At 43.4% G+C, this 14,416-nt stretch overlaps 1 protein-coding gene across 6 annotated transcripts in view; it reads right to left on the bottom strand.

Annotated features, from left to right (window-relative positions):
* Nucleotides 1–236: 236 nt before the first annotated feature.
* SESN1 (sestrin 1) overlaps nt 237–14,416 on the bottom strand; it is a 77,937-nt gene continuing 63,757 nt past the window's right edge. For 5 of the 6 annotated variants that reach the window (XM_015620517.3, XM_015620520.3, XM_015620522.2 and 2 more), the window contains exons 2-10: nt 9,701–9,766; nt 8,615–8,815; nt 7,508–7,690; nt 6,074–6,316; nt 4,688–4,835; nt 3,754–3,866; nt 3,325–3,515; nt 2,949–3,093; nt 237–1,360 (exon numbers count right to left, since the gene is read on the bottom strand). In XM_015620517.3, coding sequence (XP_015476003.1) covers nt 1,274–1,360; nt 2,949–3,093; nt 3,325–3,515; nt 3,754–3,866; nt 4,688–4,835; nt 6,074–6,316; nt 7,508–7,690; nt 8,615–8,815; nt 9,701–9,766 — 1,377 coding nt within the window. In that variant the 3' untranslated portion in view covers nt 237–1,273. Of the gene's footprint in view, nt 1,361–2,948; nt 3,094–3,324; nt 3,516–3,753; nt 3,867–4,687; nt 4,836–6,073; nt 6,317–7,507; nt 7,691–8,614; nt 8,816–9,295; nt 9,649–9,700; nt 9,767–14,416 lie in introns of those variants that run through there. The other variant, XM_015620521.3, reaches the window with a different exon arrangement.

Genomic DNA, 14,416 nt, shown 5'->3' with positions numbered 1-14,416 from the left:
CCTTGTGCCTGAGAGCTTTGTCCAAATGGGTGAAAATATCTGCGGTACAGGAGAGGTGTCCCCACTACAGTTCGTGAACCTCTGTTTTTATACTTTTCCTCCCACCATTTTAGACTTGCTTAAAAAATTCATGTCTCTTGAATTTTACTGGTTTTGCTCAGATACTGTTTCAAACTTTTTAAATGGTCTCAGAACCAGTACGAACAGAAGCTTAAAGTTAAACCATGTAGAAACACCAAGAGAAAAAGTTGTTACCTTTATTTCAAAAATACCTGTAATACTGACAAATTTAAAAAGCAATTCACACTCATACAAAAGTATTCATGTGTTCTCCAAAACCATTGTATATTAAACGTCAGCATTTTAATCACGTTTTGATTTACTAAAAATAGATGTTTTTTAGCCTAGTTATTTAAGCAACTGCAAAAATCATTAAGACCAGCGTTGGGCATGTAATACAGTAGGACTGTTTGGCAGTCTAGAACAACATTCCCACACCTTGTCCTAGCTCCTTTTTGGTTCATCCGTGAAAAGGAGGACAAGAAGCTACTCGACACTTTGTGTAGGTAGATCTCTAAGAAGCTCTGAGGACTCCAGCCCCCTTCTTTCCATAGGAAGACCATTGCACTTTGGAGCTCACGAAATAATGCTGAACAAACATCCTGTTTTTAAGGCTAAACTAGTTGAGAAAATTGACTGCTATCTTTCAAATTATCAGTGTGGACAGAGAGGTTTAGTTGTGATTAAACAGGCAATCTAAATAACAAGGCTTTTTTGAAACCACACACAGTAAAGGCTCAGACAATAGCAGTGCTCACTTCCACTTCTAGCTCAACTGGAACAGCCTGGGTCTGTTCACTCCACCTGCACAAATAGCAGCATCAAGATTTTCTAAAATTATTCTCATAGGGAAAGCAAATGTCACCAAGTCCCAGTTCTTTCCGCGCTCCGACTCCCGCAGCATTTGCCTTAACACAAGATCTATGTATCTATGGTTTGCTATATTGCCACAAGTTCAGAGAATGTCCCGGGCTGTCTAAAGCCAAAATACCATGAGCAGGCAGCACTTCTGCACAACCCTGTCTGTCAACTGCCAAGCGTTCGCTGCCCTGTGGCAGCAGTGATATTCCAAACATGGAAACAGCTGAAACTAAAGGAGTTATGGCACAATGGGCATCTTAACTTATAGCTACTGTTGGTCCTGAGGCTTCGTATCTTCCTCTGCCACACTGCAGCTGCAGAACATTCCAACGTCGACAGGCAGCCAGAGACATCAGGTCATATAGCGAGTAATAGCTCTCAGAGCATAAAGTAGTTCGGCTTGCATCCGAGCTTCTACCAGAAGCAAATTTACATGGACCTTCAGGAGAGAGAAGAAGTTACGCTTCAGGCACCGTGCTCACCACCACGTGCTGCAGCCAAAGGAAGCCTCGAGGCTGTAGGTGTTGTGCTGGTGCAGCAGCAGGGGAGCACTGCCCCTATCACTACCCAGACCTTGCTGTGGAGCTCACTGAGGGCGCAGAGGAACCAATGCCACACCTGGTTCTGAGGCACAGCACTGGCTCACAGGCACAGTTAGGCAGGGCCAGGGCCATGGGAAAAGGAAACCATCCTTTAGCAGACCAGCTGGTTTAGCTGGAAAAAACAGACAAGCTTTCAAGCACACAAGCCCTTTTTCAGCAGCACAATATGCACAGCCTGTTCAGTTTTAATGAGGCTAGCGATTAAAGGCAGAAGGGCAGTGAGTACCTGTGGAGCAGAGATGGGTGCTACCAAAAGCAGAGGTGATAGGGACATTTGCCACTGGGGACTGAGAGAGAAACACAAAGGCAGCTACCACCTGAACAACACAGAGTGGTTGTCCAAGGTGATGCACCAGAAAAACTCTCAAGAGTTGTAAACCTGCTGCCTCTGCTGAGACACAGGTGTTCAGTAGCTGCTGGAGGTTAAGAATTTGAGTTCCCCAGATCATCTCCTCAATGCCTTCACTGCATTTCTTTGAGGATGAGATCAGAAACTTGGGGGGAGGGGGGAGGGTGTGAAAGTATTTTCTCACTGACAGCAGGTTGCTGTGAGTTTGCTCTGGCCTGTAAGGGTTGTGTGTGGTTTTATTTGCATGACCTTTGTGAGGATGTATGGTCATTGTGTTCAGTAATACTTACATGAATGAGCCTTGGATTTTGATGGCTATGGAGATGCAAAGCTTTGGGCTTTAAAGGATTTAAGTGCTTGGAAAGCTTGTCTATCACAGTCTAACCAAAACATAGGCAGTGTTGAACAATCTTACATCATTGTAGTTATAGGACCCTGCTTTAAGGGGTTTATCAAGAATTAGAGCCTCTAATCATATGAGTTAATCATATGAGTTAATTATTTCTGCATCTTTATGTATCAGCATTGACTTAAGGCAAGGCCAAGAAATACCTATCCAAAAAAACTGAAGAACATAAACTTAATGATTATCTGGGAGTTAACAGCAGGAAATGTGACTGGAAGGTGCAATTCAGACTGTAACCCAGCAGCAGAGCTTTTAGCCTTTAACAAAGGAACTACTTCGGGGCTATCCATGCCAGAAGGACTGGGGACTGGAAAGACCTTGGGCCAGCCAGAGAGCTGTTCCAGGTCTGCTGCCAAAGGATGGATGGATCTTGCATGACTTCCCTGCCTCTCTGGGATACAGGCAGGCAGCTGAGGTGAAGCTCTACCATTCTCATGTCTAACCCCTTGTACTGCTCAGAGCTTGCCCAGTCCGTGTCAGCTGTTAGCCAGCACACAGGCAGGAGGAAAGGGGAGATTATTTCAGCATGGAAACATGACACTTCCCAATTACTTGACTGTGAGCAGAACCCCAGGAGCATCAGCTAAAGCTTAAACTGTGTGGCTGTGTCTGTCAGGGAGACACTGATCTGGGGCCCGTGGCTATCCCTCAGCATGCACACCAACTGTACCTTCTCAGAGTGTTCAAACTGTCTCCAGAAGCTATCATACATTCTTTTTGTGGTCTTTTCAGGAGTGCAAACCACAGTCTTGATATAAACTTTAAAGCTGCGGTCCAACAACTGATTAATTTCACCATAGTCATAATCATCGTATCTGTTTGGAATTGAAAGAAAAACACTTTCATTTTTGAGCAGCAGTTGAAACACTTGCATTGTTTCTACATTCCTGTGGCAAAGCAAATTACTGGGTAAGTGTAGCACTAATGGCCCTCCCCCATAAACAAAAATATGTTTAAAAATACATGCATTTTTGCTTAATAAATACTTCTGGTTCAACCCGAGAAAGAAAAGCTGGTGTGTTTAGAACAAAACTAGTAAAACTGACCTTATTCCAAACATACAATGAATATAGTTCCAAATAGCTCGTCTTAGCATTGAGGTATCCACATCTTTGTGCATGGCCATTGTGTTGTACGTCAGATTATAAGCAATATGGAACTTCTCATCAAGTAGTTGTCCCACATCTGGATAAAGACGATTAACTAAGGAATAGCCATGGTCTTCCCAGGAATAATCCTTAAAAAAAGCAAAAATGCAGAATGAAGCATTTCAGAAACGAACTTGTGAAGACCCAGAGCTTTAATACAGTAACAGATCCCAGGGCAGATAATCCACTGGGGGTGGGGGTTGTTCATTTGCCGGCTTTACGCCTCACGCACGGGGCAGTGAGAGCACAACCATTTCCAGGTTTGGTACCTGGCACAACGAGCAGGTTGTTCCCTGAGCCTCCTGATGGCAGCCCCCAGCTTTTTACCTGAACACGGAAGGTGGGCACGTGCATTCCGTGTCTGGAGAAGTCTTTGTAACCATAGCTGGTGTCCTCAAAGTGACGAGACACATCTCTTGTTGCTGCAGACTCTTCATCTTCTGTTAATGTCAAACAGAATTTCACACAAATTGGAAAGAACAAATTGGAAGCGTATGACCAGAAGAATGGGTCTCTGTGCTTTTTAATCAAACACATTTTCACTGGACTACCCATACTGAGATTCTCTGGCATGGCTCTGTGACTGTAGCTATGGTGTTCAGAGGCAATTCCACAAAAAACACTCAGGTTTGTTCTTACAAACATATTTTTCTCCCTTCTGCTGTACTGCAGTCTTCACCCTATCCCCTGAATCTAGGGGATGTTTTCCCCCATAACTCAAGAGGTCTGTAAAAATGTCAGGGGAGAAACCTGGGTTGGAACAAATACCTCATTAAAAGAGAGACTTCTGAGACTTCCATACAAGTTTGTCTTTGAAGAAATTGTATTGAAGAGCCATGACAACCCTAAACTTGCAATAGATTAAGTATTGTCTCTCAGTCATCTGAAAAGTAATGTTTCATTCACTTAAATAGCAAAGTGTGTCAAGTGTCTTGTATTTACAGTATCTTGCAAGATGCTTAAATCTCCTGTGAAACTTCTAAAACTCTCAAGAGAGACCTTCTATTTCTTCTAGAGGTTTCTATTAAACACAAGGTCAGAGAGTGCTACGGTGCGTCTGCGAGCAGCCACAAATCTTGGCACTACTTTGCTTTTAAGTATTCCTGGAAGAAAATAAGGCACCCCTAATCTTCATTCCTTCAAAGAAATGGTATTGTTTGTGAGACATGTAATAGCACTTCTTTCCCCTTTTGCAGGAGTGTTTCTTCAAATAATTTGGAAAAGTCTTAATAAATACATATACAGACTACATCTGTGCTACCTGAAGAACACACAAACATGCTTTCTCTCTTCTCTCTTTCAAAACGTGTGGCCATCTCTTCTTGGCTAGCTTCCTCTTCATCTCTGCACTCCTGCAGCTGCTTCATTTTCTCCATAAGAGCTTCAACTTCACAGACAGACTCTGTAGACTAAAAAGAAGAGAAAGACATTTTCATGCACTAGAAACTGACAATGATGGCAGAGACTGCCAAGCCAGAAACTTTAAACACAACTGAAGTCCTTTACATCTTTAAATACAGATTTTTCCAGGAACACAGTTTTTGAAAGAAACCTTTACTGACCCAATGGTTTACACTGAGTCATAATCTTTTCTCAATTAGATCCCTGGTAATTTTAGCATGATTTAAAAATCACAGCATTCTGGAACTAGTTGTTCTCACACTAAAATTAGTTTCTTTTAGTCTAAATGTTCAGCAATTGAAAAACAAGGAGCTGTAACAGAAATTCTGGTAGAGGAAGTATCAACAATTTACCACCCAACTGTATTTTTCCTCTCCTCTGCTCACAGAGAAGAAACATTAAAGGAAGAAGGAAGGGTGAGTATAAATGCAGCTTTAACAAAGCCTCAAAAGAAAGCCGAGATAATCGTCTTTTACAAGAGCTATCTTAACACCACAAGAATTCAGTAATAGATCTTGTGAACCTTCATCAGCACCAAATTAAAGTAAAATTAATTTATACAGTCCTGCCCCCTTCCTCCCTGCCTTTTGCAGTTTGCTCCTGCAGAGATCCAGCAAGCTCCATCAAACAAATTAAAATGCCACCCACACCACTGCAGTAAAATATCACAGGCAAGGATCTTGCAGTGAGAACACCCTCATGGCTGTTCTTAAACCAACACTTAGTTCACATCACGATTTTCACCAAGGGAAAACAAGTCCAGATCAGCATAACAGCTGCAGGCAGGAAAGAGTGTTTTAAAGAGGCACAAAGTTGTGAATGATCTGTTAAGAATGATCTGTTGTGTGATGCATGACAAACACCTCAAGGCAGTAAAGTCAGAGCCTGGAATCAAAGGAAGAGCCAACTTTCCACTGCACGATGGAAAAAAGCATTCCTGGCCACTGCTGCTCAGGACACGTGTCATGAACTAGCTGAGGCTAGGACTCATCTCAGTTCACCTTTATGAATGACAGGCAGAAAAAAAAGACAACAGAGATTGTGTCTCTGGAAAGTTTCTCCCTTTGGTAGCTTTTCCCAGCTTCCCAATACCATTTCAACTCCTCCTAAATGCATTTTCTCAATACATACATCTGGATTAGACTCATCAATCCCACTCTCAAAGAATGAAAAGAGACAGGCACCCTCCACATATTGAGTTTACAAAGAAATTACTACTATTGGAAGAGATTGTGAAGACACTTACTGGAATACTTCCAGCTGGGCTGGCATGGATTTCATCCACCCCGTGGTAACCATTTGTTATATCACATATGCAATAGTTACTGACAGAGGGGGGCCTGAAGGTGTGACCCCCTTCACAGTCGATCTCTGGGCTGATCCCACAGCCAAACGTGAAGGAAGCAAGGGAGTGGTAGTGTGTAAGGAGAACGACTGCATGGATCAGCTCTGCCAGGGACCAGCTGTTCTCTTCAGTCTTCAAAAGTTGCTTCAAAAATAATGCAAGACAATAGTATTAAAGTAATTCATTTGACCCCACCTTAATGCAGTTTATCAACACATTTCTTTGCCAGGTAAAATTTTTCCAACATCCAAACGTGCGTCCTTAACTCTCTGCTGCCATTAGTGTGCTCAGTGACCTGTTACCAGGTGACCTGCCAGACACAGACCTGTGTGGTTAAGCCACAAAGGACACAGCTTCTCTCCCCTCTCTGTCCCAGGGCAATTGAGTGAGTTGGGGTTTCTCTTCTGCAACATGTGGTTTGTCTCGAGGCCATACTGACTTGCATTGAAATTTCACACCTCTGATGAAGATGCAACCACAACTGCTGCACATTGGTTCAAATGGGCTTTACAGCATAAGAAAACCCAGGCAACTCCTTGCAGATCAGCTGTTGTAAAAACTTGGTACCCGGGCCAGGCTCCCTCCATCTTGTCCCTGTGGGTGGAATGCTCTAGATTCGACAAGAAGCTTCAAACCCCAACTTCCCCTTCAGGCAGGAAAGTGTGGGAGGTTTGGGGCTTTCTGGCAGAGCGTGTGCCCTCCCCCACAGCACAGCGTCCTGCCTCCAGCTGGACCTGCCACCACCTCTCACCAGGCCAGGCAGCACCGAGGAAGTCCCAGCACCCTCCTGCTCCTTGCTGTGGGCACAGAGGAGAGCATAAGAAGCAGTCCCTTGGTGGTTTGTTGGTGCTGCAGTCCTGGCTGTCCTGTACCACCACCACTCCCGTGGGCAGCTCTGCCAGCCTGCTCCCTCCATCCCAGCCTGAAAATGGCATTTAAACTGGCAGCAAGCCAGACAAAAATGTGGTGGCCGGTGTTCTGCCTGACCTCTGGCAGCATCTCAGAAACACCCAGGGGTTCTGGCTACTGAAAGCACAAAGCTTGAGGAGGGAGGTGCTCTCCTGAGCACATTGTCATTGCACCAACAGAATTCCAACATGACAGGGAAATTTCAGCATGTTGCAAATTAAATTTGCTGCTCATTTAAGAACAGTTATGATCCTGTTAGTTTTACACAACAGGTCACAAGTGATACTATATCATGCAGTGTTGTAGCACTGAAATCAAAGTCATTACCACAAAACATCTTTCACCCTGTCTGGCTCTGAACCTCAAGAATCTGTGAATGCTTTACTGAAAAAAGGGGACATTCACATTACTCCATGGAAGACCTACCTCGATATGTTCCTTGGTGATAAGCCAGGGTCGGTGAGCCAGCATTTTATTCAGTTCTCCTAAATTTTGCAATTTTTGAGGTGCATTTTCCAGACCATTCAACCATTTAGGGTCTCCACCAACATGAAGGAAGTCATTCACATGGAGGTTAACAAGGTAAGAGCACTGATGTCGTGCTGCAGCCTAGAAAGGAAAACAATGTGATGCAGAAAACAATTAGTACTTTATGACAAATATCATAAGCCATCGTTTCCTCAAAACATCCAAGAATAAGACTTGCACTGATTCAAGACTCAGTTAAAAAAAGATTTTCAAGATGAACACATCAGCTTGTTTTGATTATTTTTCTCACAACATAAATATCCCTTGTTCATACACACCATCATTATACTGGCTACAGGTACAACATGCCTATATCCAGGGAGAAATACAGGCATGGATTTATTACATGTCCTGAAGCAAGTAATCCATACTGCATCATACTCCCCACAGGGGAAGAAGCTGTCTCTAGCTGCATCTTTACCAGCAACAATCAAAAACAGGTTTTAGATTGCATACAGCAAGAGAGACTACGGGCAGCTTCTCAGCAAAGAAAGCCCCAGTATCATTTACTCCAACACTTCCTACATCAAATTAAGACACAGCCCAAAATTTTAAATCAGTGTCAGCAAGCAAAGATCATTGAACTGGCAGATTATAAATTAGAAATCAACCACTTTTGGCAGAAAACTTGCTTAGAATGTACACATTCAGAAAAGCACAATGGGACCAACTATTGAGTTAGAGAGGGGTGTATGTGACAGGACACACACACAAAAACAGGCTTTCTTGAGAAACAGTTTCTGAGATTCTAAGGAAGCCAATAACAATTCTCTCATTTCTATAGCACACTTTTCCCCTTTTTCTCCAACTCCTACCAAATCCCTGAAATATGAAATGCTGTTCTTCCGAAACCATCTGTAAAGCAGACATCAGCAAACCTACTCTGCTTTTCCCTTAGCTGCTGGTGAAATGCCTTTCCAGCTAGAAACTGCAAAACAGGTTAACAGCTGCTCTCAGACAGGACAGGAGCCGCGGCCAGCGTGGCGGTTTCTGCCTGCTGCGTACCATTATCCCGATGTAGTGCCGGTAATGGAGCGGCAGTGGGCCATCCATTTGCAGGAGATAGTGCTGAGTTTTTAGAAAGCTTTCAAGATACTGCGGGTGGAAAACCATCACCAAGGTGACGTTGTCCAGTCGGCCCAGCGTGGCAAAAGACTCTGCAAACAGCGTGTGCATTGTGGCGTCCTCCTTTCCCACCTGAATTGTCTGATTGGAGAGAAAGAGCAGTGAGCAATATTGTCCAAGTACTACCAATAAAACAGCAAATAAATATATTACCACAGCACCCAGAGGCCCCAAGTGAAAGGAATTATACTATAAATCTATTAATGGTGTTAAATCAGTGCACATAAGGGACATTAAATCCCTGTAATACCTCTCATTTAGGAGATCACAAGTGGTTATATCAGCAAAAGGAGATTTTTGGATTTAGTCTCTCTCTAATACAACACTGACTTCTCATTTTTAACTGTCTCACCTTCACTTTCTTGAATGCCCCAGGTTGAGCTTAGTTTATTATAACTAAAAGCTAATTGAATCATCACTTTTACTAATGGAAAAAGAGGGAAAGAAGTAAAAAGCTAGCTAAGATGGCAAGAGAGAAAAAAAAGGAAACTGAAAGAGACTAAAATTCCTAGAAAAACACAGATACATTACTAACTTTTCCTCTGCTCCCGATTCTCTTACCAGATGATCAGGAGAGAAGCAGCAGAAATGCTCATCCACAGCACTCTGAAGCTTCTCAGATTCTTCAGAGTGGTAGAGGCAGCTCAAGAAAAAGCAGTCCCAGAGCAGAGGGGCAGGTACCTTGTGGACCAGTAGGAAATTACATCCGGATGTTCACAAGGAAACAGTATTGGGTTTCTCTCATGCTAGATAGCAGCATGGGAGGGGTCATAACTATTCCAAAGCTTCCCAAGGCTCTCACTGTTCTGTACACTAGAACTGTGGCCAAAGTCTCAGGACTGAATGTGATCACTACTGAAAATGTTTTGCAGTTCAGCAGCTGTCCTGAAACCAGTGTGGGCTACTACTAAAATGATGTTCCTTAAAAGCATGAAGTTCACTATGTACTTGAAAACACTACCACACCTCTTTCTCAGGGATGAATCTGCTTGGTCCGTGTCCCAGTGGTCTAGGAATTCTTATTCCAAGTTCCTAGAAAAGAAAATTACACCACCTCAGCATTTAGTTATAAACAGCTTTTTAGCTGTGGTTGCAAGAAAGAAAAGAGTTCTCCATTCAGAGCTGCGCTTATTTGGGTACTCGTGGTACTCTTGCACAGGCACTTTTAGTAGTACTGTTTGTACAAATGCAAATCATTTTTTTATACAAGTGCTTTATAATTAGCTGTGCTTGTTTACAGCACACTGCCCCGCTCCAGCAACAAAAAGTTCAACAACAAAGGCCCTGTCAACCAAAGAAAACACACACAAATTTATATGCATGCACACACACACACACACACACACACACACACACACAAACACACTACAGCCTGGTTCACAGAAAATTCTGCATAAAGCATATTTTGGCAGGGTGTCCAGGACAAGGAGTTCCGAACATGCCGGCTGCTGTGTGGTTATGCCACTGATACAAAACGAGGCTGCTGTGTGTGTGTACATCCGCAGTTCGCCAGCACACAACACCCTGTGCATCTGTCAGGAAATGAAACAGCTGTAACCCTAATCAGATTTCTTTTTCCCAACCTCAAAGAGCACTTAAACTGCTAAAAGTACCTGATCTACATTTGGTTTCTTTTCAAGACAGGATAAAAAGCTATTCACATTTGCAGGAAGGAGGGAGGGAAGGGGAATTTGCTCCATCAGAACAGCAGCAGCCACATCCTTGCACCCACTTGTATGGATGTGTTGCCTTGCAGGTAAGGTGGAGGCTGGATAATCCTGGCAGTTCACTACTTGTCCTCTCCTTTAGCTGGATGAAGCTTTCTGACAGGCCTGTGGCACCCTGGGCCTTTCCTGCAGCCAAGGAGCAAATACAGAGAAGACTTGGGTGCCTTTGTGCCCTGCCCATTAACACTGTTCCCTCTGGAAGGGAGGGAGTCATGTATTCCAGGGCAGTCTCTCTGTTTAGCACAGAGCAGCCCCCTGAGAAGGCACAGCAGGTTCCAGGGGGCAGGTACTAAAGCAGGACATGGCCTCACCTCACCCATGCCCCCCATGCCATCACTGCACACCCTCTGCCGTGGGGATGGCACTCGCTGCAAACCAGCTCTCCTGAGGGGAATTACTCCCCAGTGAGCAGCTTGGCTTCCTCAGGAAAAGATGGGAGCCCTGCCAGCTGATGGCATGGCACTCTTAAAGATGGAGAGAGACCTGGGATTAAAGCTGAGGATGGAGCTGAGTTCTAAACACTAGGCATTATATAAACTAATGGTTTGGGCTCCTTACCTGTGCACTCTCTGCCAATCACCTTTTAGAACACATCCACTGCCTCTGTTCCACAGGCAAACCCATCCATTTTGTCATGATACCAACTTTGTCCAGGTTCTCAAGCAGGTTTAGATGAATAAATACCATGCACTGAGCCAGTTCAGGCCACACAGAGCACAGGGGCATCTTCAGTTGGTTTAGGCCTCAAGAGCAGACAATGCCCCAAGAGCTGCCTGCCAAATGCAGTTGTTAACTTTGCCACATTTTCCTCACATAGGTAAAGGCTGTTACAACCATGCAATATTGGTTGCACTCACTACTGCACATTTTCTCTTTAGCTGAGGTTTCTATCTGCAGTACAGAGTTCACTGTACGAGAAGCAATTTTATTAATCAGTTACTGTTTCCTGAACTTTCCCCTAAGATTAAAAAACAGCTTCAGAGAGCTGGAAACAATGAGTGGAGGCCCAAGTGGCAACTACCAAACTCTTCAGACTCTGTCAGTCTCCTTAAATCCTAAAGTCAGATGCCTTCATTTCTCAAGTCTCACTTGGATAAAGTAAGATCAAAGGGCACCTCTTACAAATAGTCTTTGCACTTTTTCCCCTCAGTGTAGCTTTTTCCTGCTATGGGTCCCAACATACCCAAGCAAATTTTGCCCATCAGCCAAGCAATGCCACTTGTAGGATGGAATTTATCAGCATCTCTCTTAAAAACTTCAGCTGAGCTTCTTACCTTGGGTGTAACTACACTAGAGAAACATCTTATAGCCAAACAACAGCAAGTGAAAAGAGAGATCATTTAAATTGTAAGCAGCATTTAATTTAGCAGATGTCTGCAGTTTGCCAGATCAAGCCCTCCAAGACAAATACCTTGAAGTTTAACTCTTGAACAACTGTTTTTCAATCTTTCCTTTTCCCAGAACAGTCGGAGGAAGGAAAAACCCCCAAACCCAGATTTAAGAACCTGAGATCTACAGACTGCTAATTTTGCCTCACTATCTAAAATACATTACAATCAATACATGTCTGTTTTTTAAAGCATACAGAGGTCAAACTTACAATTACACAGCATGTAACAGGTTATATTACTCAACTATCCAAACCCTCACTGCAAAGTGAATTACGAGGGTTTTTTAATGATTAAATAAGTTGCTTTGCTTTCCATCAGGAGAGGGATCATCCCCCTGGGATCATGGCACCAGCCTAGTACTTGAAAAGCCTGGGGGTCAAGGCTCTGTTGTGATAGAGACATAACAAAGGATTTGAGAAGATGAGCCTGTTTCCCATCTGCAAAATGGGGGTTTCTTCCAGAGGGTGCTGAGAACAGAAGCAACTTGCCATGAGGTGCATGCTTAACAGAGTTATGAGAGTTGTGTCAAATCTGGCCCATTAGAAGCCTTTTGAAAACTTTTTCTTCAGTTACAAGCTATGGCAGACCTTTTAAAAACTATTTTCCTCTCTTTTTCAGAAGCAGCATTTAATCAAATTCTCCTAGTACTTCAGAAATAGCTGTGTGCTTCCAGCATCCCAGCATTTCAAATACTCGACAGCACAGTAATAATTCTCAAAAAAGTCCTAGTAAATCTCTCCTTTGTCCTAAGCATATTTCTACGCTTCATGATATCCTCCACTAAACCTCCATCTTCCAAATACACTTAGGGAGCAACACTCCCTCTCAAAGGCAACACTTGCATACTGACTGGACACACCACTACATCTCTTTCCTGCACCTTTCTCTTAAAGCACCATCTCACCTGCAGCACCAACAAGCACTTGGTGTTTGCAGTTGACAAGCAGCACCTGGAAAAAAGCCTGTATTCCTTTTGGTTATTCCAAAAGTGTAAGCAACTTTCATGCCATTCCAGGCCACAGAATTGCACACCAAAGTGACCTACTTAGTGACACATTCTCTGCATCAGCCTTCTCCTGGCTCCTTTCCTCCTGCTGTTTTCAGCCTCACCACACCACTTTCATTCAGTCTAGAAACTCTGCAGCTGAATACAGCTCAAAGCTCAGCAGAAAGCCAACCACAACTGAGGCTTTTGGTGCAAATAAATAATAACAATAACAATAATGACGATGATGATGCATCAGACGCACTCCATCTTCAAAGCCAGAACATAAAACTCAGGTGGCTGCAAAGCTGAGCACCAAGGGTAGAACAGATTTCACCCTCAATACCCAGAAGCTCAAGCTAATGGAAGGAGGTGGGCCTTGCTGGGTGGCAATCCACTTCACTGCTCACCTTCCAGACACACCTTGACAGAAAAGCAAGACTTTAGCCATGTAAATGTTGTATGGCTGTGTTGACAGAGGCAACCTCAAAAACCACAGAAAAGCCTCCTCTTCCCCCTTATGTAATGTAACTTGTAGTTCTGTACAGCCACTATTATTATTTCTATGGGAACTGTGCTCACCAGGTACCTATCATTTCTCAATCTACACATCGCTCACCACTGCCATTATCAGCCCAGCATCATATCTCACAAATTTAGATAATGCAAGATTTCCTGTGAGGTAGGACAAGTACATTATGTCCCATCTAGAAGAAAAAAAATCCCTGAGAATTGGAAAAGCTACACATCTTAAGAGAAGCTGCTACAGAAGACTGGTGGCTTGAGCCGAGATCTCTCAAGTCACAGGCTGATGCCCTAATCATCAGACTGTGTGCCTGTTCAGAGACTTCTCAAGCAGGAAATGCTTTATGCAAATTGACACCAAGAAACAGCACTGCAGAGCTGAGACAGAAAAGTTAATGAGACAAGTCTGCAAGCTTAATTATATACTTCCCAGTTACCACTCACGCTGACCAGTCTGGCTCACTTAGCACATCCAACTCCACAAGGACAACCAGACTAAAAGTCTGTAGTGCCTGCACATACATGCTGCATGGAAGACCACTCTAAAGCCTCAAACATGTGTAAACTCACACAACTTAAGAGCTTTTGTGAATCTTACAGCTGTTGATCCAGCCCAGTTTTTAAGGAACATCATTCTGTCAAATTTATGTAAAAGCCTGAGATAAAAAATTTAACTGTGTAGAAGTTTGTAAATACTTAGAAGTACAGCACATATTACCTGTGCTAGTGATAGGACATCATCTGCTTTGGTTCTGAATCTCTAAAATGTACGTAAAAAAAAAAAAAAAAAGCCACAGTCTAAGCAGACACCCAGTATCAGAAATTTCACCTAGAAACACTGAAAACAGAACTAAGCTACAAGCCAGGTCACAGAGCCTCTGAAACAGGAACAGATATCTAACCTAAGCTACAGTTCTTCCTCCACTGTATGGCTAAAATGCTTTTCCAGATCCTTGTTGGTCTCTCACTACTGGCTACCTGCACCTAAAGCTCTGTCCCTTTATCACAAAACCTCTCCCAAAACTCAATGGTAGTTTTGTCCAATGAATCTCGG

The sequence above is a fragment of the Parus major genome, chromosome 3, assembly GCF_001522545.3.
Source record: "Parus major isolate Abel chromosome 3, Parus_major1.1, whole genome shotgun sequence".
Taxonomy (NCBI): Eukaryota; Metazoa; Chordata; class Aves; order Passeriformes; family Paridae; genus Parus; species Parus major.
This window is presented reverse-complemented; position numbering and strand designations above follow the sequence as displayed.